General features: G+C 39.1%; 1 protein-coding gene across 3 annotated transcripts in view; it reads left to right on the top strand.

Annotated features, from left to right (window-relative positions):
• NAV2 (neuron navigator 2) overlaps positions 1-23,447 on the top strand; it is a 352,842-nt gene that overhangs the window by 166,247 nt on the left and 163,148 nt on the right. For all 3 annotated transcript variants that reach the window (XM_089521370.1, XM_089521369.1, XM_089521367.1), the window contains 4 exons: positions 4,638-5,763; positions 8,935-9,053; positions 15,581-15,689; positions 18,050-18,439. In XM_089521370.1, coding sequence (XP_089377496.1) covers positions 4,638-5,763; positions 8,935-9,053; positions 15,581-15,689; positions 18,050-18,439 — 1,744 coding nt within the window. The remainder of the gene's footprint in view (positions 1-4,637; positions 5,764-8,934; positions 9,054-15,580; positions 15,690-18,049; positions 18,440-23,447) is intronic.

Below are 23,447 nucleotides of genomic sequence, written 5' to 3'. Positions count from 1 at the left end.
CGGCTCAAAAAGGTTGCCTACCCCTGATTTAGTGTTTTGTGTGTTGGAATAAGACTCTGGCAGACCAGTGTTCAAATCCTACTCAGCCATGGAAATCTTCTTGGTGACCTGGGAATCAGCACTCTCTCAGCTTCAGAGGAACCAAAGAGAATTTCCCTTTGAACAAATCATGCCAAGAAACCCCATGATGGTTAAACCTTAGGACAGAAATTACTTGGAGGCAAAAAACAACAACACAGAAAAAGGACCACATTTATTCATATATAATGAAAATGAAAATGAAACTTGCCAGTATAATACAGATCTTACACTAAAGCCATAGTGCAAACATATCTGAAATACTTTGTGGAGTTCTGATTACAAGGCTTTTAGGGATCTGAGAAAAAAGTGCAAAAAGGAGCAATCCAAATTATCAATAGAATGGAGCAGTTCTCCAATAAGGACAGGTTACATTTGGTGGGGCTTGGCATAGAAAAAAAGATGAGTACGGGTGACACATGATACATGTAATTTAAAAAAAATGGGGCTATCATGCATTTTAAAATGACAGCAGAACTTTTACTCTCGTATCACATGGAAAAGAATTGTGGAGTGTGAGAATAAGAGTTCACGATTTGGCACAGCTCATTATGGTGATTGTTTGAAGCAAGTATTAAGAGAAGTCAAGCTGAGAATATGTGAAAAAAATAAACTAATGCTTTTTGCAGAATGCAGCTTTAGAAATCGGTCTACAAAATTTACCAGTGATACATTTAAGTCTTTTACATCAAGTCTCAAGTCGAGTCTCAGGTCCTTGCAAGATACTTTTAAGTCAAGTCTCAAGTGAAGTCACATGTCTGGGAGCCAATTTTAACAGGAAAAAAAAAGTGGTGGTGGTGTGTGTGTGTCCTACAGAGTTGGGGGACTGAAAGGAGGGATCCAGGTTGTTGAAGTAGATCAGAAGCACCAAGCAGAACTGGGGGAATTATTTCATTTGGGTTGGAGAAGAATCAGGAGGAATATAAGAACAAATGGGAAAAAGAGGTTAGACTTGAGGTGCGGTGGTGGTGGTTGACTTTTGCTCTGAAGTCTGTGAGAAATGCTTCCCGTGCTCTGGGGGTGAATCTTACCTGCTGCTTAGGAAAAGCTTTGGGAGGAGCCTTCCTCCTCAAGCTTGTTGTCAAACACATTTGCTGTGTTCCCCTCCAAGAAATGCTTCCTGCACTCTTGAGGGCAAGTTTTACCTGATTGCTTGAAATGCTTTAGAACACCCCTCCTCCGCAGCCAGCAGTTGATAACTAAAAAAGTTTGCCAGAACATTCTCCCAAAACGGGTCCCAAAGCAACTCACAAGATAAAAACACTTTGGCGTGGTACATATTGCCCCTTTGGAACAGCCTGCATCCGCCCCTTTTAGCTCCGGGTTGGGGGCAGGGAAGCCTCACTAGCAGCTCTGCGGCCCCAATCTGGAGTTTTTCCGGGCCACAGAGAAGCGTGACACGGAAAAGGGGTGTCCTTGGGGCTTCATGCCCCTGGACACCTCGGGAGCCGCAGCCATGGGAGAAATGGGCCACCTGGCCCCTTTCTCCCCAATGGCGTTCCTGCAGCCGTTTGGTTGCTCCGCCCCAGGCAAACCTAATACATGGCCAGGCCAAAGCAAAGTGCTGGTCTGGATCGCACCTTTAAAAACTTTACAACAAAACAGTTAAAATGGTATAAAATTAACATTTAAAACACACAACAGTTAACATGACTATTAAAACACATCCCATATAAAAGCCACCCTGTCATGACTTTTAAAAGCCTGTCTGAAATAAAATGTTTTTACTTACTGGTGAAAGGAAAGTAGGGAGGGGGCCAGCCTAGCCTCCTGTGGAAGGGAGTTCCAAAGGGTAGGAGCAGGCACCGAAAAGGGTCTCTCTCGTGTCTCAACCAAGCGAGCCCATGATGGTGGTGGGACCAAGAGAAAGTCTTTTCCTGAAGATCTTAGGGCTTTAGCAGGTTTGTATGGTGAGATACAGTCTCTCAAATAGTCTGGACCTAAGCTGTAAGGGACTTAATAGATCATGACCAGCACTTTGAATTGTGCCTGGAAACAAACTGGTAACCAATGAAGCAGTTTAAACAAGGGAGCTATATGTTTTCAGTCAGCCTTCTAGCTGTGGCATTTTGAACCTGTTCAAGTTTCCAAACGTTTTTCAAACAGTTTCCAAAGGCAGCCTCATGCAGAGTGCATTGCAGTGGTCCAAAAGGGATTTATTCAAGGCATGTGTCACCATAGCTAAGTCTGATGCTTCAAGGAACAGGTGAAGCTGACACACTATTAACACAGTATTAACTGTGCAAATGCACTTTTTGTTTGTTAAAATAGTTCTATCCTGTCCTATATCAAACGTTCCTCTGGTAGCATGCAGGTAAAATCAATAATAACAGTTTTTAAAAATATAAAAGATTAAAAGTTATTTGAAGCAGAGAAACAGCTTAATAAATTAAAACAGGTTATAAAGACTAAAATAGTTTTAAAACCCTATAAGTAGCATCTAAAGTAAATTCATGGGGTTCAAAGTCTTTAATAGGTAGTCGTGTTTTTACTTAGTACCTAAGTAAAACCAGCATTGGTGCCAATTGTGCTTCCAAAAACATTCCACAGTTGAGATGCCATGGCTGAGAAGGCCCTCTCCTATATCCTAAAACAGTGTATTGACTTCATTGCTGGGACACAGAGGAGCCCCACTCCAGCAGACTCACTCTTCAGGCAGGCACATATAGGGATCATGTGTGCTCCGTCCGTTGATGAGTTCTTGAAAAACTCTGGACACAAACCGATAAAAGTAAAAGGGAGTTGCTTTGTTGTTATTTTTGCATTTTATGTAATGAATTCAACATCTCTACCAGTCTGATCCAAACTATGAGGCATCTAGACTTGGATCTTCCTCTAACTCCTGGTTTAACATTTTCTAGGGTGGCGAGGGGGGGGGGGTGAGTGGAACTTCAACAGAGACCATCCATTTAATAGTTTATGGTTAGTAATCCAGCACACTGGAAATCTTCTAGCAGTATTTCCTTTCAATAAAACAAGCATACACATCTGTTCTTTGAGTTTGAACATAATACTGTGAAATGACAAGAGAAATATGCTAGAAACCCAAATCTCTGCTGAGTTAAGGATGATGGGTGTTTCTGGGATTGTAAGACAGTCTGGTACAGATCATACAAGTGACATTAACAGAGCCAAATCTTCAGTGAGCAGGAGAAAGTGAAGTCAAACAGCCTCTGTGTGGCTGCACCAGCTTGGGTTTCACAGAACTGTATTCACTAGTTCCAAACTGCTGCAAACATTTGCTGTCAGTCGCTGTTTATTTTTAAGTTCAAAAAAAGAGCGGGGGTGGGGGGAGGCTCACTATATGCCGTTTATAGCTAGAAAAATCCAAGACTGCAGGTAAAAGCCGTTAATCCCCAGCAAGCTTCTGGGCAGGCTAACCGTCAGGGATGACAAAAGTTAATTGGAAACATGAGCAACATAACTGAAGACATATTTTCAGTAATTGGGATGTAATGTCTCCAGAAGAGAAAGTTTGCAAGGTTTAAGTTCAGGAAAGACGGTGCTCTGAGAAGGTGAGTAAGCAAGGGTGATTCTTAAACTCTCCTTCCCTCCTGTCCTCCTCCCCCCCCCCCCCCAGTTTAGAAAATGCAAAGAAATACCCTCAAACAGATTTCCTAGGGAGGCATTTTCAGCTAGCTTTTAATACTTCAGCCGCTTTGAATGATGAGATAAAGTTGTATTATGTACAGTTGCTGCTGGAATAGGGATATGATGAGTTTCAGTTTTCTGGATTTGGATTTGATCCAGTTTTTAAGGGAACTTGGAAACTGAACTTTTTATACGAGGAATCTTTTGGTGAAGTTCTGGGTATTTTGTTTTGTTGCTTTGTCTTACATGTAAGAGTTTGACAAGAAGAAAAATTCAGCACAACTAATATTGTTATAAAGTAGATTTATTTGTTTATTCCATGCGTATTTTAAGACCATGTGTAAGAAATTTGAAGAAAAGTAGCTATGCAAAACAAAACAAAAGAAGAGAACTTACACAATAATACTTAATTGCAAAAATTGCAAAATAGTAATACTGGCTGTAGGGATCAAATTTATACAATTAATAGCTTACTGACATCTTAATCATAAAGCTCAACAGCTTGGATCACATACAGGCACAAAATGTTCAGTAGATAATAGTTTTCCAGTGTTGCTTGACATTCATTTATCTTATGCCTTTGTTTGCATGTAATTTTTATTAGGTAGCTTCTAATAGATGTTTGTATTATTGGTAAGTATCTAGAAATAGAATAGATACTTCCAAGAAATAAGAAACAGATGGGCCTTGCCTCCATGCTTATAATAAATACAGCACAAAAAAACTGGCTAACAGTTCTGTTAGTGGTCATGCTATTGCTTTTTGGGTTTGGGGGGGGGGGGGAGAAGGATAAATTTTATGTTGATAAAAATGCCCTAAATAGGGAAGTGTAAAAACAATGTCTCAGTTTTTCTTAACTGTGATTAAATGCTAGCTCTTTGACTGTAAAAGTAAACTATGCCCATCTGAAGATTTCCCAGGGACAAAAACATTTCAGTCACCTTCTTCTTTTCTTCTCCACCCTTCAGAGCCAGCAGACAATCTAGCCTCCCAACCCACAGGAATGAATGAAAATGTGCCATCTTCAGTCCAAACTAGCAGCAGCCCCAATGCTGCCAATTGCAATAGCTCCTCTGCAATCCCCCAGCCCAACTCTGCTGTTAAGCCCTGGCGCAGCAAGTCACTGAGTGCGAAACACACTGCCATGTCTTCCACATTAACAGTAAAGCAGCAAGTCCAAGAGTCTCCAAAATCTGCTCCAGAGATGGCCAAAACAACTCCCAATGGTCAGAAATCCATGCTTGAAAAGCTGAAATTATTTAATACAAAAGGTGGTTCCAAAGCAGGAGGATCATCCCTTGAATGCCCAGGTTCTCGTGACACTAATTGTGAAAGATTAGAAACTCTCCCTAGCTTTGAAGAAACTGAAGAAATGGATGCTGCAAATCGGAATGCGAATAATCCAGGACCAATATCGAATAGCCCCAAAATTGCACTCAAGGGAATTGCACAAAGAACATTTAGCCGGGCACTGACCAATAAAAAAAGTTCCCCAAAGGGCAATGAGAAAGAAAAAGAGAAGCAGAAGGATAAAGAAAAGGACAAAAACAAAGACACTGCAAAGAGAACATCAGTAGCAGAAAAAACAGATCTCAAAGAGGAGCTGAAAGAAGAACAGACCCCACCAGCTACCACAGAGATGCCAAAAAAATCCTCCAAGATTGCAAGCTTTATTCCCAAAGGAGGGAAGCTAAACAGCACCAAGAAGGAGGCACCTGCACCTTCCCACAGTGGAATACCAAAACCAGGGATGAAAAACACCACAGGGAAATCCTCAAGTGCCCCAAGTTGTTCTGCAAAAGAAGGTGAGAGAAGCCGCAGTGGGAAGCTGGCATCAGGCCTCTCTCATCAGAAGCCCCAGCCCCAGCTAGATGGGAGGAATTCAAGTTCCACATCAAGTTTGGCCTCATCTGAAGGGAGAGGAATAGGAGGAGCATCTGCTCTGAGTACTAGCAACAGCACCCAGGCTGTCAGTGGGCCAACAAGCAATACCACACAGACCACAGGAAGCAATACTGTGAGTGTTCAGCTACCTCACCCACAACAGCAATACAGCCACCCAAATACTGCCACAGTAGCACCATTTATGTACAGGTAGGACTAACTTTTCAAGCTTGATGTATCGAGGTTGTCCTTTTTGGCACAGTCAGCTTGTTCTAGGATAAGCTTATTTGCTAGGAAGGCTATGAAAAATAATATAGTAGGTTTGCTGACCATGTGTTTGTCTATAAATCAGAACAGAACCAGTAAGCAACAGCCTTTACTGTGCAGACTGGACAAGGTTCTCTCTCCTCTTCCTCTCTCCCCCTGTCTCTTCCTTTCTCTGTTTCATCTCATGTTAGCTGTCAAAAATAGCAAGGTATGTGAAGAGAAAATCTAGCTGTATATCTGTGGGCTAAAAATAATAAAATATTAAATGTGTAACGTCATGGTTTAATTATCTTCAAGCCAAATCTTTATAACAAGGGGCTGCTCTGATTACAAAATTAAAATGTATCTACAGTATAACTATTTTGTGTATATAATGATACTTCTTGAGCCAACATGGTGTAATGTGTTGCACTAGGACTCTGGCAGACCAGGATTCAAATCCCTAATCAGCCATGGAAACTCACTGGGTGACCTTGGAACAAGTCACATTCTCTCAGCCTAACAGGAAGGGAATGGCAAATTTTGTGCGGCCAAAAACCACCTATGATAGTTGGAGTTGACTTGAAGGCACATAACAGTGACACACAGTGATACTGGGGGGTGGGGTGAAATTATTTTCCCTCGTTTAAATATATTTGAAAAATCAGATGACATAATCCAAAAGTGGTAAACTAATCTGTTATCTTCTGCATTCCAAAGTCACCCTTAACCAGTCTTTTCCATTCAGCATCTTGAGAGAGTCTGAGCATTCTAAGCACATACATCTGGAAGGCATGAAGCTGTCTTGAAATGTAGATGGTTGGTTCTTTATCTAAATTTATACCCTGACTTTGTCTTTAAAAACTGGCAGTCAAGATAGCTACCAATATGAACAAATAAAATCAAAACATAACACAGAATAATCAAAATGCAATTAAATCAATAAAACAAAGCATCACACTTTTGTTTAAGAGCCTTTTTTTTTTTTTAAAAAAAAGTAGAGACCTTACTAATTACTAAAGAACTCCTTGAATACATTTGCTTGTAGGTCAAAGGACAACAGGAGAAGGCTTAGCTAGCCTCCATTGATAGGGATTTCAGCTGTGACAATCATCTCTCACTTTACCACCAAACATGCATTTCAGGTGGTAAGATTGAGAGAAGGACCTCAAAGCCTAGGCAGCATGACAATAGCAAGCAATACCAAGTATATTTCTATATTGCTTATCCGTGCACTTAAACACTCCCTAAGCAGTTTGAAAAGTGTAAGATAATTTCTCCCAACAAGCTGGGTACTCATTTTGGTGACCTCAGAAGGATGCTCCTGGCTGGTATTGATCTCACAACCTTGTGGTTTGTGAGTGAGTGGCTGCAGTACAAGCATTTAACCACTGCACCACCAGGGGTCCTAACATGGGAAAATACAATAGTGGCATGGGAGAATACAATAGAATGAATGAAAAAAAAAATGTATAGGACGTAACCAAGATATTGAAATTGTCACAAAAGGAGCAAGCATGGGTAATACATGGTGCAATTGGGGGAGCAATTAGTGCATAGCCCTGCTATGGAAAATGTGCATATGGCAAATCTGCCAACAGGAGTTACACCATGAGAGGCTAATTTGGCTGAAACCTTTGCTGAGCTGAAGTTTCATTCTCATACCATGGCATACATGGAACCTACATGCCATGGTTGTATGTGGACAACAAAATGTGGCTCCTAGTCCTATTTTTGAAGCCCTTAGACACCTTCACTAAAAAAAGACTTGGCTGATTTTCACATTATTTGTCACCTGGAAATTGTTCCAAACAGCCTCAAACTACCCCTAAATAAAAAGGCTTGCTTTTCCTACTCTATAAGCCCCCAAAATAAAGCTAAAATTGCTCCAAATGAGAAGTGACATGATGTCATTTCCAGTTTAGTGGTGATGCTGCAATGTGGTCTAGTGAAATTGACCATGCCCTCCGCACTGATTCCCATCCCTAGCATGGTGCATGAATTGGTCAGTACTCCTTTGAAGCAATAATAAGAAGTAGGCTGTTGTCATAACTAGAGTTTGAATTTGAGTCTGACCTCATGCAAAGCATAGCCAGCACCCAGCAATTCTCACTGAAAGCTTAATTCATAATCTGCACTTACCTTATCTATTGATCCATTTTGTCCATAACTAGTTATCACTGATTCTTTACTGCCAATAAAGTATTAAGAATTTACCTTTTCGTCAGCTATGATGACCAGATTGGGGAAGCATGAGAGCTGCATTCCAAAATAGTAACTTTACCAAGTTCTGAGTCATAATCTTCATTCAGTCAAAACAGTATTGAAATACCATAGTAGAGGAATGTCATCTCCTTCTCCTGTGCAGATTGCATGAAGTATACACTAGGCCTTCTAGAAGAGCACCAATCACACGGGGAGGAGGTGGTGGTCTCAGTTTATGTCTAGATTTCACACCATTTTAAGCAGGAAAAGGTGTGTAAACTTGGCTTCTGTATAACTAGGCATTCAAGCAGAGGGGTGTATAGGTTCTCTGTGTAGTGGACCAGAGGGACAGGAGGGCTCAACCACACTATTAGAATGTTAGCTGAAGAAATGTATAAGCAGGATTGAATGTGGAAGCCCCAGGTCTGCTCTCTTCTGAAGGTGGCCTTGGACCAATCTATATCACAAGTTTGTTGTGCATGGCTAAAACATTATCTCCTTTAGAAGAAACGTGGGGTATTTTACTTTTTAATAAGTAAAACAAATAGGTAACATAAACAGCCTGCATTTCATTTCAAAATATGAACTCTGTTATCAGGTGTGATGGCTGAACCTTGAACCGTTAACATAGGTTATTGAGCAGACTGATGACTTAATTTAAAACTCAAGATATTTGAAAGAACAGTCTAGGCTTACAAAGCCTGTATTTGACAGTGAATATTTCATATTTCTTACAGTTCAGTGATTGTTTTCATTTCTAGGACATAGCTCAACATGGGACTAATGAATTATGTAAAGTCAGTCTGCTAGTGTATCCTGGGGAGAAGACACAATGCTCGATGGCAAATGCTGTTGTATTGGTGCTGGAATTTCTTTTGGCATATGAATGACTACATTTTCTTTTCCCTGTCTTTCTGTTTTGCACTTAAGATCCCAGACAGACAATGAAGGGAATGTAACAGCTGAGTCCAGCACTGGAGGGGTGAGCACAAGCATGGATTCTGCTCCTTACACTAAAACTGGACAGCCTGTTCTAGAAGATCTTTCTGGTAAGACATTAGATCCATTGAATGTGTTGACTCTGTTAATGCAAGGAATAAAAAATGGGGTTAAGTGAGATTCTGTAGATAGCCCTCCCTTTCTATGTAATGGAAGCAGGCTTGAATACATGATAACTCTTGATGTTTCATTCTGATGACTCAAGACAGCCAAATGTTTTCATTTTTAATGAGCAGATGTTAAGCATCCAGAAGTAGAGGCCTAAAAAATTAAGCATTCTTTCTTATATAGTAGTTTGCCTGGGGTTTATTTAAGTTCTTTTGTCAGATTTACTTGTTTTTCCTTGTGAACTCTAGCAAAATAATTTATAACTTATTTTGCAGTAATGCCAGTTTATATTCTTATACATCCACTAAATCTCTCTCTCTCTCTCTCTCTCTCTCTCTCTCTCTCTCTCTCTCTCTTGCCTGAGTAAATACTGTGACATCAATTTTAAAATGTTCAAATTGCCAGGTTTTAATCATCTTATATTTGGCTCAGTTTGAACGCTTATGTATAAAACCTCACTACAAACTAATAGTGCATGTCTACCCTACCCTAAACTTTTGCAATGAGCACATCTGCGAGTGGAAATTTTTTTTGCTCATCATCATATATACAGTAAAACATATATATTGAACATAGGCTATGATTCCATTGATGTACATTCTAACATTTAAGTGCTTGAGACATTAGTATTAGTGTTAACAAATCGTTTAATATATTTGATCCATTAACATTTTAATGTTTGTGGATTTTTAAGAAAATGAATTAGTCATTTAATTTGTTAATATGTCTAAATTTTACAATGTTATTTAAGATTACTAAAATAGCAAGGTTTAGATGCTTTCCTATACTATAATTACCAGCGGTAAAAGCTTTAAGCTATATATCCTGATATTTTTATACTCACACTTTGGTCTTTGGCCTTCCCCACCACTGGAATGCATCCCTGAGAACTTTCCTTAAATTGAGTTCAGCCCTTGCGTAAAAGAGGTTCCCTACTCTGTATACATTGAGAGGAAAGAAATAACCACATAGTATGAATTTCCAGTGCATACCATCTAATACATCTACATTTAGGTTACCTGAAACATTATCACCTAATTAATTATCACCACCCTTTCCCTTTAAGTATAAAACAACCTGGATGAGGTCGTGCAAAGTCCCATAAGCTTTCCTCCAAAAGCCAGAAAACATTTACTTTCCATCTTAACAACTACTGTTCATGAAGTCTTCTCCTACAGTCTGAATGTTTTTTATCTGAATTTTTACACTTGAGAGCTGCATGACTCAGTAGACCTAGGTACATTCTGATGATCTGTATAGAGCCATGTAGAACCATTTAAGGGAAGTAGCACTTATAACTAAGACTGAATCTAACAGGCTAAATAATGCATCCTTACCTTGATCCCAGTCTTGATGGAACACAAAATGTTCCTCTCCTTCCACTGTGAAAATACTTCTTTTCCATGCCTGAGAGCTTTAAGACATTATTTTTTAAAAAAACAACAACCCAACACCTTCAGTTTACTCCACTTTTTTTGGGGGGGGGGGAGGATGGTTTTTTAAAATGTGTGGTTGACACACACCCCCAAATTGGGATTGTGGTGGAATCAGGTGTGAGGGAAGAGTGGGTCCAGGTTGGTAGATAGTCACCTAGGTCAGAGGATCACCTAGGGCACCTGAATGTTTCTGCTATGGAAGGATAGCTTCCATACAGGTAAAGCAAATGAGTGGCTTTGGGCAGCCTCTGGCTGCTCAAGCCATCAGTGAGCCCTAATCATTATGGAATCATGGCAACTGGATGTCATGGTCCCGAATGGACTGTAGCAATGAGTAGCTTTTTGCCACTCCTTTTTTTGTTGGCTTTGGGCTGCCTTAGGCGGCCTTGATGTGGCTTCCACCTGATCCAGGGGCAGGTGTCATCTGCACACCATGCCCCCAAAGTGGCTCGAAGCCGACACTTTTTGCCCATCTGCTTCAAGCCTTATTAGTAGGCAGTTTTATTATATCCCGCCTTTCTCCCAAAATATGGACTCAAGGCGGTGTTACATACCATTGCTCCCATTCACAGATGAGAATTTCACCTCCCCTTTTTGTACCAGTTTCACTTTATAGAAGTGCAAAGGGGAAACAAAAGCTGTTTCAGTAAGTAAATATGCAAATACGTGCATGCATTGTGGGAATAACCCCCCCCCCCCCAAGCATCCCCAGAGCTGCTGTGAATGTGTGGCCAGACACAAGCACACAGTAGAAATACACCTTTGCAACAATGTGGCTGTGTAGTGAGAGTCCCATCAGGCTTTCCAAACTGATTTCATCTTGGATTCAAACAGGTGGATGTGACCATAAAGGGGTCCAACTGAAACAGGGATACTACACAGTGGAGCTGGGATACAGCCCTCATGTAGATTCAGCCTAAGTGGGGTTTTAGTACACTATAGCTTGGCAGAGAAGTTCTGTGTTGTCACTTCCTTGAATCTTTTTGGGGAATGGCAACTGAAAGATGGGAATTCTAGACTACTGGCAATGCATTGTAGTGGACTACTGGCAATAATATTATCACATAGCTGTGATATCAAGTAACAAGCCTTGACGCCGCTTTGGACAGTTTTCAGTCACTTTTATCTCATGTTGTTAGCAGTACAGTGGCTCCTTGATATCTGCTGGGGTTTGGTTCCAGGACCTCCATGGATAAAAAAAATCTGTGGATGCTCAAGTCCTATTAAATACAATGGCATAGCAAAATGGCATCCCTTATATAAAATATAAAATCAAGGTTTGCTATTTGGACTTTGTACTTTTTAAAAAATATTTTCAAGCTGTGGATGCTTGAATCTGAGGATAAAAAGTCCAGGATAGGGAGGGCCAACTGTACTTTTATAGGAGCTCTTTTCTACCTGCAAAGTTCTAAATATCTTCAATCCACAAAATATTCTTTTTCATAGATTCTATCCATAGCAGATCATTTGATACAACATGTTAGTTAAGATAAAAAGGTGGAGATGTGCACTGACTATTATGTATTTAATACTCTCTTCCTGGAGAGTAATAAGACAATACTGAGCATCTTTCAGAAGACTTACCATATTTGACCTTTGGGTACTGTAAAACTGGGATTTATTCTTATATTTCAATATGTAGTTCCTTAGAGGGAGGTGAATCTTCACTTATTTTGGTTTGAATCTCCCTGTTATATGAGATTACAGGAAGTTTTGCACTTTTGATTTTTTTTTTCCAGTTGGAGACTTTTCGGTGAAAAGTTCATGAAAATTTTTGAGCAAAATCCTACCATTTCTGCTGAAAATGTAACATTTTTAATGGGGTTTCTTGATTACCTTTAAAGCCCAATCTATCTTCAGGACCGCCTCCTTCCATATAATCCATCCCACACACTTAGGTCCTCTGGGAGGAATTTGCTACAACCTATTAAAAATAGGCTGTCTGCTACCACCCAGAGGACCTTTTTGGCAACTGCTCCCAGATTATGGAATGGCTTGCAGGATAAGATCTGTCACATTACCACCTTAAACAGCTTTAAAAATGCTGTTAAGATGGATTTCTTCTGGCATGCCTTTCCCGAATAGACTCTCGGTCACCAAAAAGGCCTAACCTGTTATACCGTGACATCTGCTGCAGTTATATTTATTGCTGTTTCTTGTTTATTATTTTATGCTATCTTTTAAATGGTAAATTATTTAATTGTATTTTAAGGGGGGTGGGATTTTGGGATGCAGGAATACTCACAAGGATTCACAAGCACATATAGAAACTCATATCTGCATGCCCAGTAGGGAAATGCATGCAGTTCCCTTACAGTGCATCAAGCCATCTTCTGGTCCAGAATGTAATATTCAGCATGCTTAGCTCAGCACCTGTCCTCAGCCCCAAGACAGCTCTCAACCCTGAGTGTGCCATCATGGTGGTGGTGTACTGGTTGAGAAGGAAGCAACCAGGCAGGACCCAGCTATAGCCAGGGGAAGAGGGAGATCTTGCTATTCTGGATCTTCATTGAGTCACTGAAGATCTGAAACGTCAACATCATGTATCTTTCTTGACCACAGACGGAAGCTAGAATGAGTGCTGTCTGGTGATCTCTAGCCCAGTCCCCCCCCCCCCCCCAGCAAGTAAACAACTATGACAGTGCCCCCTAGTAGGGTTGAATATTGCATAAGGAATTGTAAATAGATTCTTGTGCAAAAAGAATACATATGTGAAGGTAATTCCAAGTTGGCATCTGTGTCACCAACAGAATTTCAGGTGTTTTGTTTCATTTTGGACAATGTAGTTTGTGATCAAGCTACATTTGAATTTGGGAGAAAAATTAAGGCCGGAGGAATTATTTAAAAAGTTAAAAAAAGAAAGGTACAATTTAACAGATGTTTTTATGAACAGTAGACCAGAAACAAAATATTGATTGGGGGGAGAGCGTAACGAAAGAAAATGAATAAGATTCATACAGATAATTCAGCAATGCTGTGGCAAACTCTCTTGTTCCATCCTGAGCTACCTTCCATAGGCAAAATGAAGTTGCATATTAATGTTTTAATCTTTTCTTACATTAATATCTACACAAAAATAGTTTTTCACTTTTAGCCTGTGATTCATTTTATGATAGTTGCTTTCAGTGTTTTAAAAACACATTCATATTCTTAGCATTTTAATAAAATGCTCAATTATTTAATCATTTTCAGTGCCAGAAATATTATTTATTTGCCATTGTTGAATGACAGTAGCTGAAATTATGCAACATTTCAGCTTCTAGTATATTAAAACACACACACACACCACACACACACCTGTATTTTAAAAGTAAAGGAAGAATAAGAATGATTTAAGACCAGTGAGTCCTACAGCATCTTAAATACATTCCTCTCTCTGAACAGCTCAATCATTAAAGCTTACTGATTTGGTACAGCTACTCAGAGGTTTCTTTTTAATATCAAATTTCATGTTAACAGATTCTTGGCTTATGAGCCTTCATTTTAGGCCCTCATAACAGTGAAGGTTGATCTGTTTCCTTCTGCAGCAGCCTACCTGAGAACTGATAGCATATTAAAAATGCAAAGCAATCATCTACTTCTTTGCTTTTAGTGCCAAGTGAGAAAATTTTGAGAAGAAGCAGAAGTAAATTACATGGTTTGTCAAATTAATCTATTAATACTTCCATAAGCCTCAAAAATTTTATTTAAAAAAATGAGTAAACACCTCTGTTAAAAAGGAACAGAGAAAAATCTGTTGCCTTTCAGTTATCAACACTTTTTAGTTGTCACCATTCTTGACTAGAAATGTTATCGCTCTTAACATATATTCCTGAAATACACTGAACTTTTGCAAAGCAGCTAGTTCTGCTGAAATCTTTACATTTCTAATAAAAAGCAGAGTAGTCTAAAAACTATGGCAGCTTCTTTGAATCCCTTATGGAAAAAGGTGCAGTATACATTAAATAAATACTCTCAAAATTAAAGTTACAAAATAGACAAGCAGTTTTAAAGTTTCACATAACTTTGGCTCGGTCCAGACGGGCGTGATAGGACTCCCTCGTCACGTGCAAGGGGCAGTGCTTCTAGATGCCCCTTGCCCCTCGCACGTGATGAGGGTATCAAAATGGCCCCAAGGAATACCTTTTTCCAGGCCATGGGGAAGCGGCATTTAGCCGCTTCTCCGTGGCCTGGAAAAGCACCGGGTTGGAACCACAGGGGCTGCCGGTGAGGCTGCCCTGCCTCCAACCCGGCAAGAAATGGGGTGGCTGCGGACCGCCCCTTTTCCACGGTCTGTACTGCGCCATAATTTAGTCTGTCATTTCAACATGATAATTCAGGAGGTTCTTGCAAAGCATGATTTCCTGCATGGTAGGGGGTTGGACTGGATGGCCCTTGTGGTCTCTTCCAACTCTATGATTCTATGTCTGCAAATTTATCTTCTAGCAAGACGTATGGACTATGATGGTACTTACTTATGTGTAAACATGCATAAGATTGTCCTTTACATATCATGTTGGACTAAAGTTCCTTGGGAAAAACCACAGTAGCTGTTCTCTCTTTGGAAAAGGAACTAATTAGAATATATGGATCCCATTTTTAGGAGATTAAAAACAGTAATCCTAAATAAAACTGGATGTCAGTTGTAAGGATGTTTCCACAATAATGTATTGATCTAGCATTGCCATCCTTACCCTACTGTTCTCCCATGTTTGCTTGCTTTCAATACTGTCAAAGTAGAGTTGAAGCTAACACAATATTGTATTCTAGATTTTTATACGATGTGTAGAATGTGTACCATCTGAATAATGAAAAACTTTTGTATTCTGGTGAACACTTCGTGCAGATCATTCTGGGTTTTAAATATTCATCTGTAATACTAAAGGCTGTGCTTATGCTATTGTCATGAAGTGTTTAACAGACATTAAATGATTCTGAAGCTGTTCCCTTGTGTTCCACTAGCCGTTGTATTTAGGACATGAAAAGGAGGCTCTTTTTGTATTGTCCATTGTCTGAAAGTTAATTTTTGTCAAAAAAATTACATTCATTCCTAGGGGAAGATCCAGAAACCCGCCGGTTACGAACTGTCAAAAATATAGCTGACCTCCGACAAAACTTAGAGGAGACCATGTCTAGCCTACGAGGAACCCAGGTCTCTCACAGGTGAATTGCATGAATCACTTCTTTATTCATACAGAAGAACTGTGTATGCCTATCTTGCCTGTTCTTGACTCTGACCTGCCTGAGAAATGATTAAGAGCAATAATGGCAGACATTAACTGGACTAAGCATTCTTTGTGCTTCATTCCTTTTTTAAAAAACTGACAGCTTAAAGTCTGTACATTTAAAGATATATTAGGGAGATTGATGAAGAGCAAGCTTTGGATAGTAGAAAGAGGCAGAGAGATCACTGTATAAAGAAGCTTAGCTTTAGAGAAATGCTTCTTAAATACATGAGGTGATGTTTGAATAGAAATGTGCAAAGGTTACCATTTAAAATGTTATTCAGGTTTATTTGTGAGAGACTTCATTACACTTTAACCAGATCTGTAATACTGTGTTTAAACAAGCAGTTGAACTACATTTGACCTACTTGATAAGGTGCATAACTTGAATTCCTACCTGGTCTTTGGATGAACAAAGTCTTATTATTTTATTAGTGATATAGCATGTACAATCTTTGAAAGCCAAGAGCATTTTGGCTGCCCCAGCAACATTTCAGAGATAAAACAAAAATTATGTTACACAGTAATTTCTAAATATTATAACATTTAGTGACATTGATAATATTCAAAATAAATTTTAAAATATTTTATGAGAAATACTCTATGCAATCATATTAATACACATGTACAAAGAAGGGATATCTTACTCCCTCTGAGCTGTGTTTCGTTTCAGAATTCACATGGAAATAGATGTCCAAGATGGGCATTCTACAAGATTGTCACTTGAAGAGTTGTTTTTTTAACAGACAAAAAATTGTCAAAAGCACTCTCCAAAGATCTATGATTTTGTGTGTGTGCGCGTGTATTCTCTGTCTGTCTGTCTGTCTGTCTGTCTGAATGAATGAATGAATGAATGAATGAATAAAAATAGAGCTGACTGCTGCTTTAAACAAACATTCAACAGGATGTGAATATGTTTTTGGATCTAGATGTTTGGGTTTTGTGAGTAACCTTGATTCTCCATTGAAAAGCATTCATATAATCTTGGGACATATTTATATCTTGCAATGCACAGATATTAATACTGGGCTCAGAAAATATCCCTGACCAAAGCCCACAGTGCTCCCCCCCAACACACAAATCTTTTTGGATGAGTGTTAAAGCAGATCTTGAATGCATGGCTTTTAAAGTCAGTGTGTTAATGTTGTTATTGTTTATATTTATTTATCTGGAAATCTGCTGAGTGACCTTGGGCAATTCACACTCTTTCGGCCTCAAGGGAAGTCAATGGAAAAAGCCCTCTGAAAAAACTTTCTGAGAAAACCCTATGATAGGTTGCCCTAGGGTCGCCATAAGTCAGAAATGACTTGAAGGCAAACAACAATAACATACAACAAAAATTCCCCCAACCCACTTCCCCTCAGTCTAGGACTGAAAGCATTTTACGAAAATTAGATACAGCTTGAAAAACATTTTACAAAAAGTTAAACGTATAATTAAACTATAAAAAATATTTTAAAAGAGTGATGTTGTGTAGTGGTTTAGTTGTTGGACTAGGGCCCTGGAGACCAGGGTTGGAATGTCCACTTGGCCCAGGAAACCCACTGGATGACCTTGGGAAAATCACACACTCTTAGGCTCATAGGACAAACCCCCTCTGAACAAGTCTTGCCCAGAAAGCCTCATTATAGTGCTTGGTCTCTTTTCAGGTGCAATGCTGAGTGCTGGTTGTGACCTATAAAGTCCTAAATGACACAGGCCCAGGATATCTGAAAAATATCTCCTTATATGAGCTTGCCCATATTTTAAGGCAGCCAAAGCTGTCTGTGGGCCCAGACTGAAATTGATCTGTCTCATTCAAAAAGCTCAAGAACTGGTTGATTTTGGTACATTGTTTCAGTATCTTACCCAACATATTGCGTGTTTTGGTGAACTTTTGGTATGCTGTATGTAACCAGGAAATAAATTTAAGTGCAAAACAAACCATAAATTGTTGTGGTTCAGCAGAGGGATGTTTTTATCTCCAGCTAGGGTTGAAAAAAACTCCTGCCCGAAAACCTGGAGAATCAAAAACTGTAGAATGAGGTGGGCACATTCTGGAGAAAGAAATTGTATTGTCCTCTGAACTCACCAGCTGTGCAGATTGGTCCACTTCTGCCACATAGCTGATTTTAATGTGAAATTCACACTTCTGCTATTTCCCTTTAAAACAAGGTGTGTGGAGAATGTGCAATTTGTTTTTGAGTCACATTGGAAATAAAAGTGTGACTTGCCCAGATATCTTGTAGTTATTTCCAACTTTTGCCTGGAATTTAACCAACTCTCAATATTTATTATGTCATCTTTTGTTGTTTCAAGCACACTGGAGACCACCTTTGATACCAATGTCACTACAGAGATAAGTGGACGTAGTATTCTCAGTTTGACAGGAAGGCCGACACCCTTATCTTGGAGACTTGGGCAGTCGAGTCCTCGACTTCAAGCAGGTGATGCTCCATCAGTAGGCAATGGATATCCTCCAAGAGCCAATGCCAGCCGGTTCATTAATGCAGAATCAGGGCGTTACATGTATTCAGCACCTTTGAGAAGACAGCTGGCATCTCGGGGCAGTAATGTTTGCCACATGGATATCTCAGACAAAGGAGGCGAGGAAATAGACCTTGAAGGCATCAACATGGATGCTACTGGTTATATGAGTGACGGAGATGTCCTTGGGAAAAATATAAGGACTGATGACATTACGAGTGGGTGAGTACATTAAATAGCCTTAGCATATATAAGCTTATATGCGTGCACACATGCACATTTACTTCTGGAACTTCAGATATGGCACCTTAATTTAGATGAGGACAATCCTCTGAATTCGATACCCATACCCATATATTCCTTAATGTCAACTGGATTCTTTTTTATCTTGCCTATTTTAGTGTCACTGAGGAAGGAGGAAAGTGAAAAGTTTGTTATTAAATCTACCTCTGATCAGATGAGAAATTCCATTGTGTACAAAAGAATGAATTGCTGCACTATGCTCTGTCACCAGAAATGTGATGTACAGTTTTATTATTGGTTTATGAAGAACATTTTCAAGCCTGATTTTAAAATCCAGACATGGTCAGATTAATACACAAGATGACTATTATGTGGGAGTATATTTAGTCTTGTACAGGATTTGATAGGAAACAGAGAAATATTTTGTCAAAAAATAATGTGGAAGTAAACCATCCAAAAGGGGGGGGGGGGAGGGAAACAGAAGTATGATTCCTTTGATTCCCAAAATGATATCTTGGAATATCATTTCACTTCACTTTCACATAGGATGCAAAACATGTAGCCCTCCAGAATTTGTGGGTCTGGAATTCGCATCAGCCCCATTACAGCCCTACCTTTGGGATAGCCAGCAGTGAGGAAAGATGGGACTTAACAGTTCCAACATGGAGGGCCATACTTCTGAAGGTCCCCCTTTTTTTCTAATTCAACCTCTTGTTTTAAATTTGGGTTCACCATGCATTGAATGTCACTTGCACCATTCTTGTTTTCCTCTGCCCTCTCAAACACAAAGTTGTTCTATCTTAAACTGTGGCATGAGCAGAAAATAGGTTCAAATGATAGTGTAAGCATTTTGATGGATCAGATGAATGAAAAATACAAAATGGCAGAAATAGCATTACCAGCCAGTCTCATCTGAGGTCAGACTCCTTCCAGGCACTACATATTATCACAGTTAGATCAGGCTGGCTGTAGTACAAGTCCAACAGGTAACTTGTGAAAACTCTGATTTACATTCAGTATTTGAAACAAGCCTCATGCATTGCCAGAACAAATGTCTGTGTGCCTATGCAAGATTTATTTCTGTTGAAATTGTCATGTAATTGCAGGTTGTGATGTCTGCCCATCACATATAAATATGAATTGCTACACATATAGCAAGGTAAAACATGCAGAACAGAGAATTAAATGTCCCTTCCCTAGCAGCATTGTCCTTTTATAATCCCAGTCCCCATTACATATATAACCATATATCTCCACCAAACCATCTAGTTTGTCCCTTGAAAACTTTTTTCATTTGTTGCTGCTCATTTCATTTTTGTAGTCTCAAAAGCAGTTAGTAAAGTGAAAAGTTTAGGGAATTGTTAGTAAAAGAAGCTTCTTGTGCAGAATGTTTTAGCAAAGTCATCACCTACTTCACCATGTTTCCACAAACAATGAAGTTTTTGATTTGCTTTTGCAATGCTTCTTATGCTAATATTTACAAGGCAAATTTACCTTAAGTTGAAACTGCACTTAGAATGTATTTTCTCCAAGAAGTTTTTTTTACAAGTTTTAAGTGTTTTTATCAAATAATGGTTTCAGCCAAGACAGTATATGCAATTGCATGTTCTGTTTAATTACACAGTCATATTGTATAATGAGCTGAATAGGGTTGGATCTGGAAGATGTGGACTTCACACCTGCCTCCCCACAGCAGCCCTTCCAGGATCCTGAAAATGGGACCCTGCTGAATGGAATGAGAGAGTAGTTCCCAAATAAGGTAGAAAGAGAGTCTGCATGCAGAGCTTTCTCTTCCCTTGGGGGCAGATCCTGAAGCCTAACCTATCTGGAGCCCAACCTATCAAAAGAAGTTGCATTTTTCCTTGGTGGGATCACTCCAGTGGTAGCAGTCATATCTAGATGATCTGAAAACATTATGCTTATGTGTTTTCTTATCTGCAAACTATATATTCTAGAATATATTTGTTTCTTATATTGTATGCAATGCCTATTTAAATGTTGGGTAGCCAAATTCAATAAGTATTTACAGGAATAAGACTTCTACTAAAAACTATATAATACAAAAAAAAGCTTTAGATTCTCAGTTAATAGACTTGTCTGGACAGGTATAAATGGGAGCATAGTATGATTTTTGAAGAGTGCTACTTGCATAAAAATGTTACAAGTCTTTACTTCAGTGACTTGTTTTGTTGACTGCAGAACGACAAACTTTCTTTCTGTTGTTCTGTATGTTTCACCATTGTAGAACTTGCTTTGAGGTATTGACGTGTCTGTCAGCCAACTTGGACATGATGAACCAGACAATGGAGACAGGTAGTAAAGTAGCCTGATGAGCTAAAGTAATCATTTAGACTGATCACCTCTCCTGGGAGAAAACCAGGATGATAATAAACAAACAAACACAAATAAATAAATAAAAGCAAGTTGCTTTATGGCTACAACACTGAACAACAATGAAAGCTGGAGGAATTTGTACTCTTTTATATAGATAATCTTTTTATATGTGAGGATAACTTTGCACATGCACTTGCAGAGCCATAGTGTGTATGCGTGCATGCACACGCCTTCAAGTCAACTGTCAACTTAGAGTGACCCTATGTACTTAAAAAGGTTTTCTTAAGCAAGGGATACTCAGAGATGGTTTGCCATTGCACTCTTCTGAAATATATTCAACAGCACCAGGTATTCCTTGGCAGTCCCCATTCATGTACTAACCAGACCTGACCCTGGTTTGCTTCCAAGATCAGATGGATCTGGTGCCTTCAGGTATTTAGAGTGTACAAATGAGTCTCTATTTCTAATTTTCTGCCTGTGTTGCATCAGTATTGCTTTTTGTTTGCTTGTAGCTCCATCTAGCGGTGGATAATTTCTTTAGAAAATTTGTGTTACTGGAAGGTAGCAATAGTCTTAAACCCTAAACACCCTAAAGGCACCAGATCCTATCTGATCTCGGAAGCTAAGCAGTGCCAACTGTAGTTAGAACTTGGATTGGAGACTGCCAATGACTGCCATGTACTGTAGGCTATATTTCAGAGGAAAGAACTGGCAAAACCACATACATATGGATGTCTGTTGCCTAAGAAAACCCCATGAAGTAAATGTGGCTGCCATAAATTGACAGGTGACTTGAAGACCCATACACACTATATTTGAACTTCATGTAAGAGACTTAGGATAATTGGCAACAAAAAACAAATTAAAATCTTTAGAATCCATTTTTCTTATTTTCACACTGCATGCTGTTTCCTGTGGTGAGATTTCTTGCAGAGTAATTATAAACACTAAATCCAGCATGGTATTTGTTGAATTCTGATTCCTGAACTCTAGTTTCTACCCCTTTAATTTAGTAGTTCCCAAATGTTGACCCTACAGATATTTTGGATTTGGGGCTGCCTCTTTTACAGCCAGATGGGAGCCACAGCAACTGCATGCCGTGGCCCTGATCTGGCCTTTGCAGGGCGCAAAAAGGAACCGAAAAAAGGAGCTGCAGACCTCAACGTATTCAGAACAATAGTGTGTCATCAAAAATACTTTAGACACAGTTCTAGATGGAAATAGGGTTGATCTATATAATTTTAGTTTTCCATGTCACACCTATAAATTGGGGAGGAGGGACAGGCAGATGTCTTGCAAGATGCTGTGAGTTCCATCACCAGTTTTTGTGGCTCATGGAGCATCCCTCCCAATTTGAGCATAAAAACAGAATTGCAACCCTGGTAGCTCCCAGGAAATGTGATTTACCTTTACATTGTATCATATATACCCTGCTTTTTTAAAGTGCAAAGTAGGATGAGTGAAATCAGAAATCAACTTGTGTCCACTTCATTTTTCATGAGGAGGGGCTAGTATGCCCTGTGCAGAGCAAACTGGTCTCCAGACTGTTCAAAGTTGTTGCTCGCCTCTTTATAGTATACAGCATATATTTGGAACTCTAGCTAACAGTTCTGCTCTAAGAATAAGGTCTTATACACGTGGCTGTTTCATTGCCTACATCTTGTAAAGAATACTCACGTTAATAACACAGCTTGCTGCATTCTGGTGCCCACCAAATGTATTGGGCTGCATGTCTCAGAAGCTTCCAGCTAGCATTCGGGGAGTTAGAGCCAGAAAGGCATGGAGCTGGGGGATACTTTCAACACTTATCCTGTATGCACGTAAAGTGGTTTGCGAGCTACACATTACGATGCCATACCAGTTTATTGTGCTTTAGTAAACAGCCATTATACATAATTATAGAAAACAGAAAACAAAAGGAAAAATCAATACAATTGGAAATTTTCCCAATTAATCTTTAAAAGTAGAATAATTTTCCTCACCCCATTTAGACTTTATAGCACATACTTGTACAGCCTTGACAAGAAATTTTGATGGTCTAAATGATGCATACTTCTCTATATCGGACAACAAAAAACAAGTCTTTACAAGAGGTGGTCTTCCATTCAAGTGGTCAGTGAAGTGAACTTATTTGCTTATTTGAAAGGAAGATGTAACAAAATACCTGTGACCTAAAGGATTTGCATTTGCAAGCCTGGGGAAGTGGAAATGGAGAACTTACAACACTATTTTCTGAAATATCCTCTATACATATCCTCAAGACAAAAGTTCCTAGGTTATATTCTCTAGCTAATTGTTTATCTCTAGCTAACTGTTCATCTCTTGAGCAAAGAATTTTATTGTACTGGCTTGCCAGAATAATGTTTTAAACTTGCTACATTTTTATAGCCTTGGCAATTTTTGTTTTATCATCTCTATTTTGTTTTGGCGCCAAATTTTAAAATTGTGATTTGTGGAATTGCAATGACTTGTAGCTTTTAGCAATAAAGTTCACTTCATTCAGTGACTTTAACAAAGGATAAATGTAGTTGTTTCTGAGATCATTGTAACAGAGCATTCAAGCAATACATGAATTTTATATTATATTGACACAGATTCACATACTCCTTCTTTGGAACCCAATTGAAGGCTACCTTCATTTTAATATTTGGTA

This window comes from Sceloporus occidentalis, unplaced genomic scaffold, assembly GCF_023333645.1.
Source record: "Sceloporus occidentalis isolate IW3139 unplaced genomic scaffold, rSceOcc1.0.p SCAF_4, whole genome shotgun sequence".
Taxonomy (NCBI): Eukaryota; Metazoa; Chordata; class Lepidosauria; order Squamata; family Phrynosomatidae; genus Sceloporus; species Sceloporus occidentalis.
Note: the sequence above shows the minus strand (reverse complement) of the source record. Positions and strands in the feature narration are given on the sequence as shown.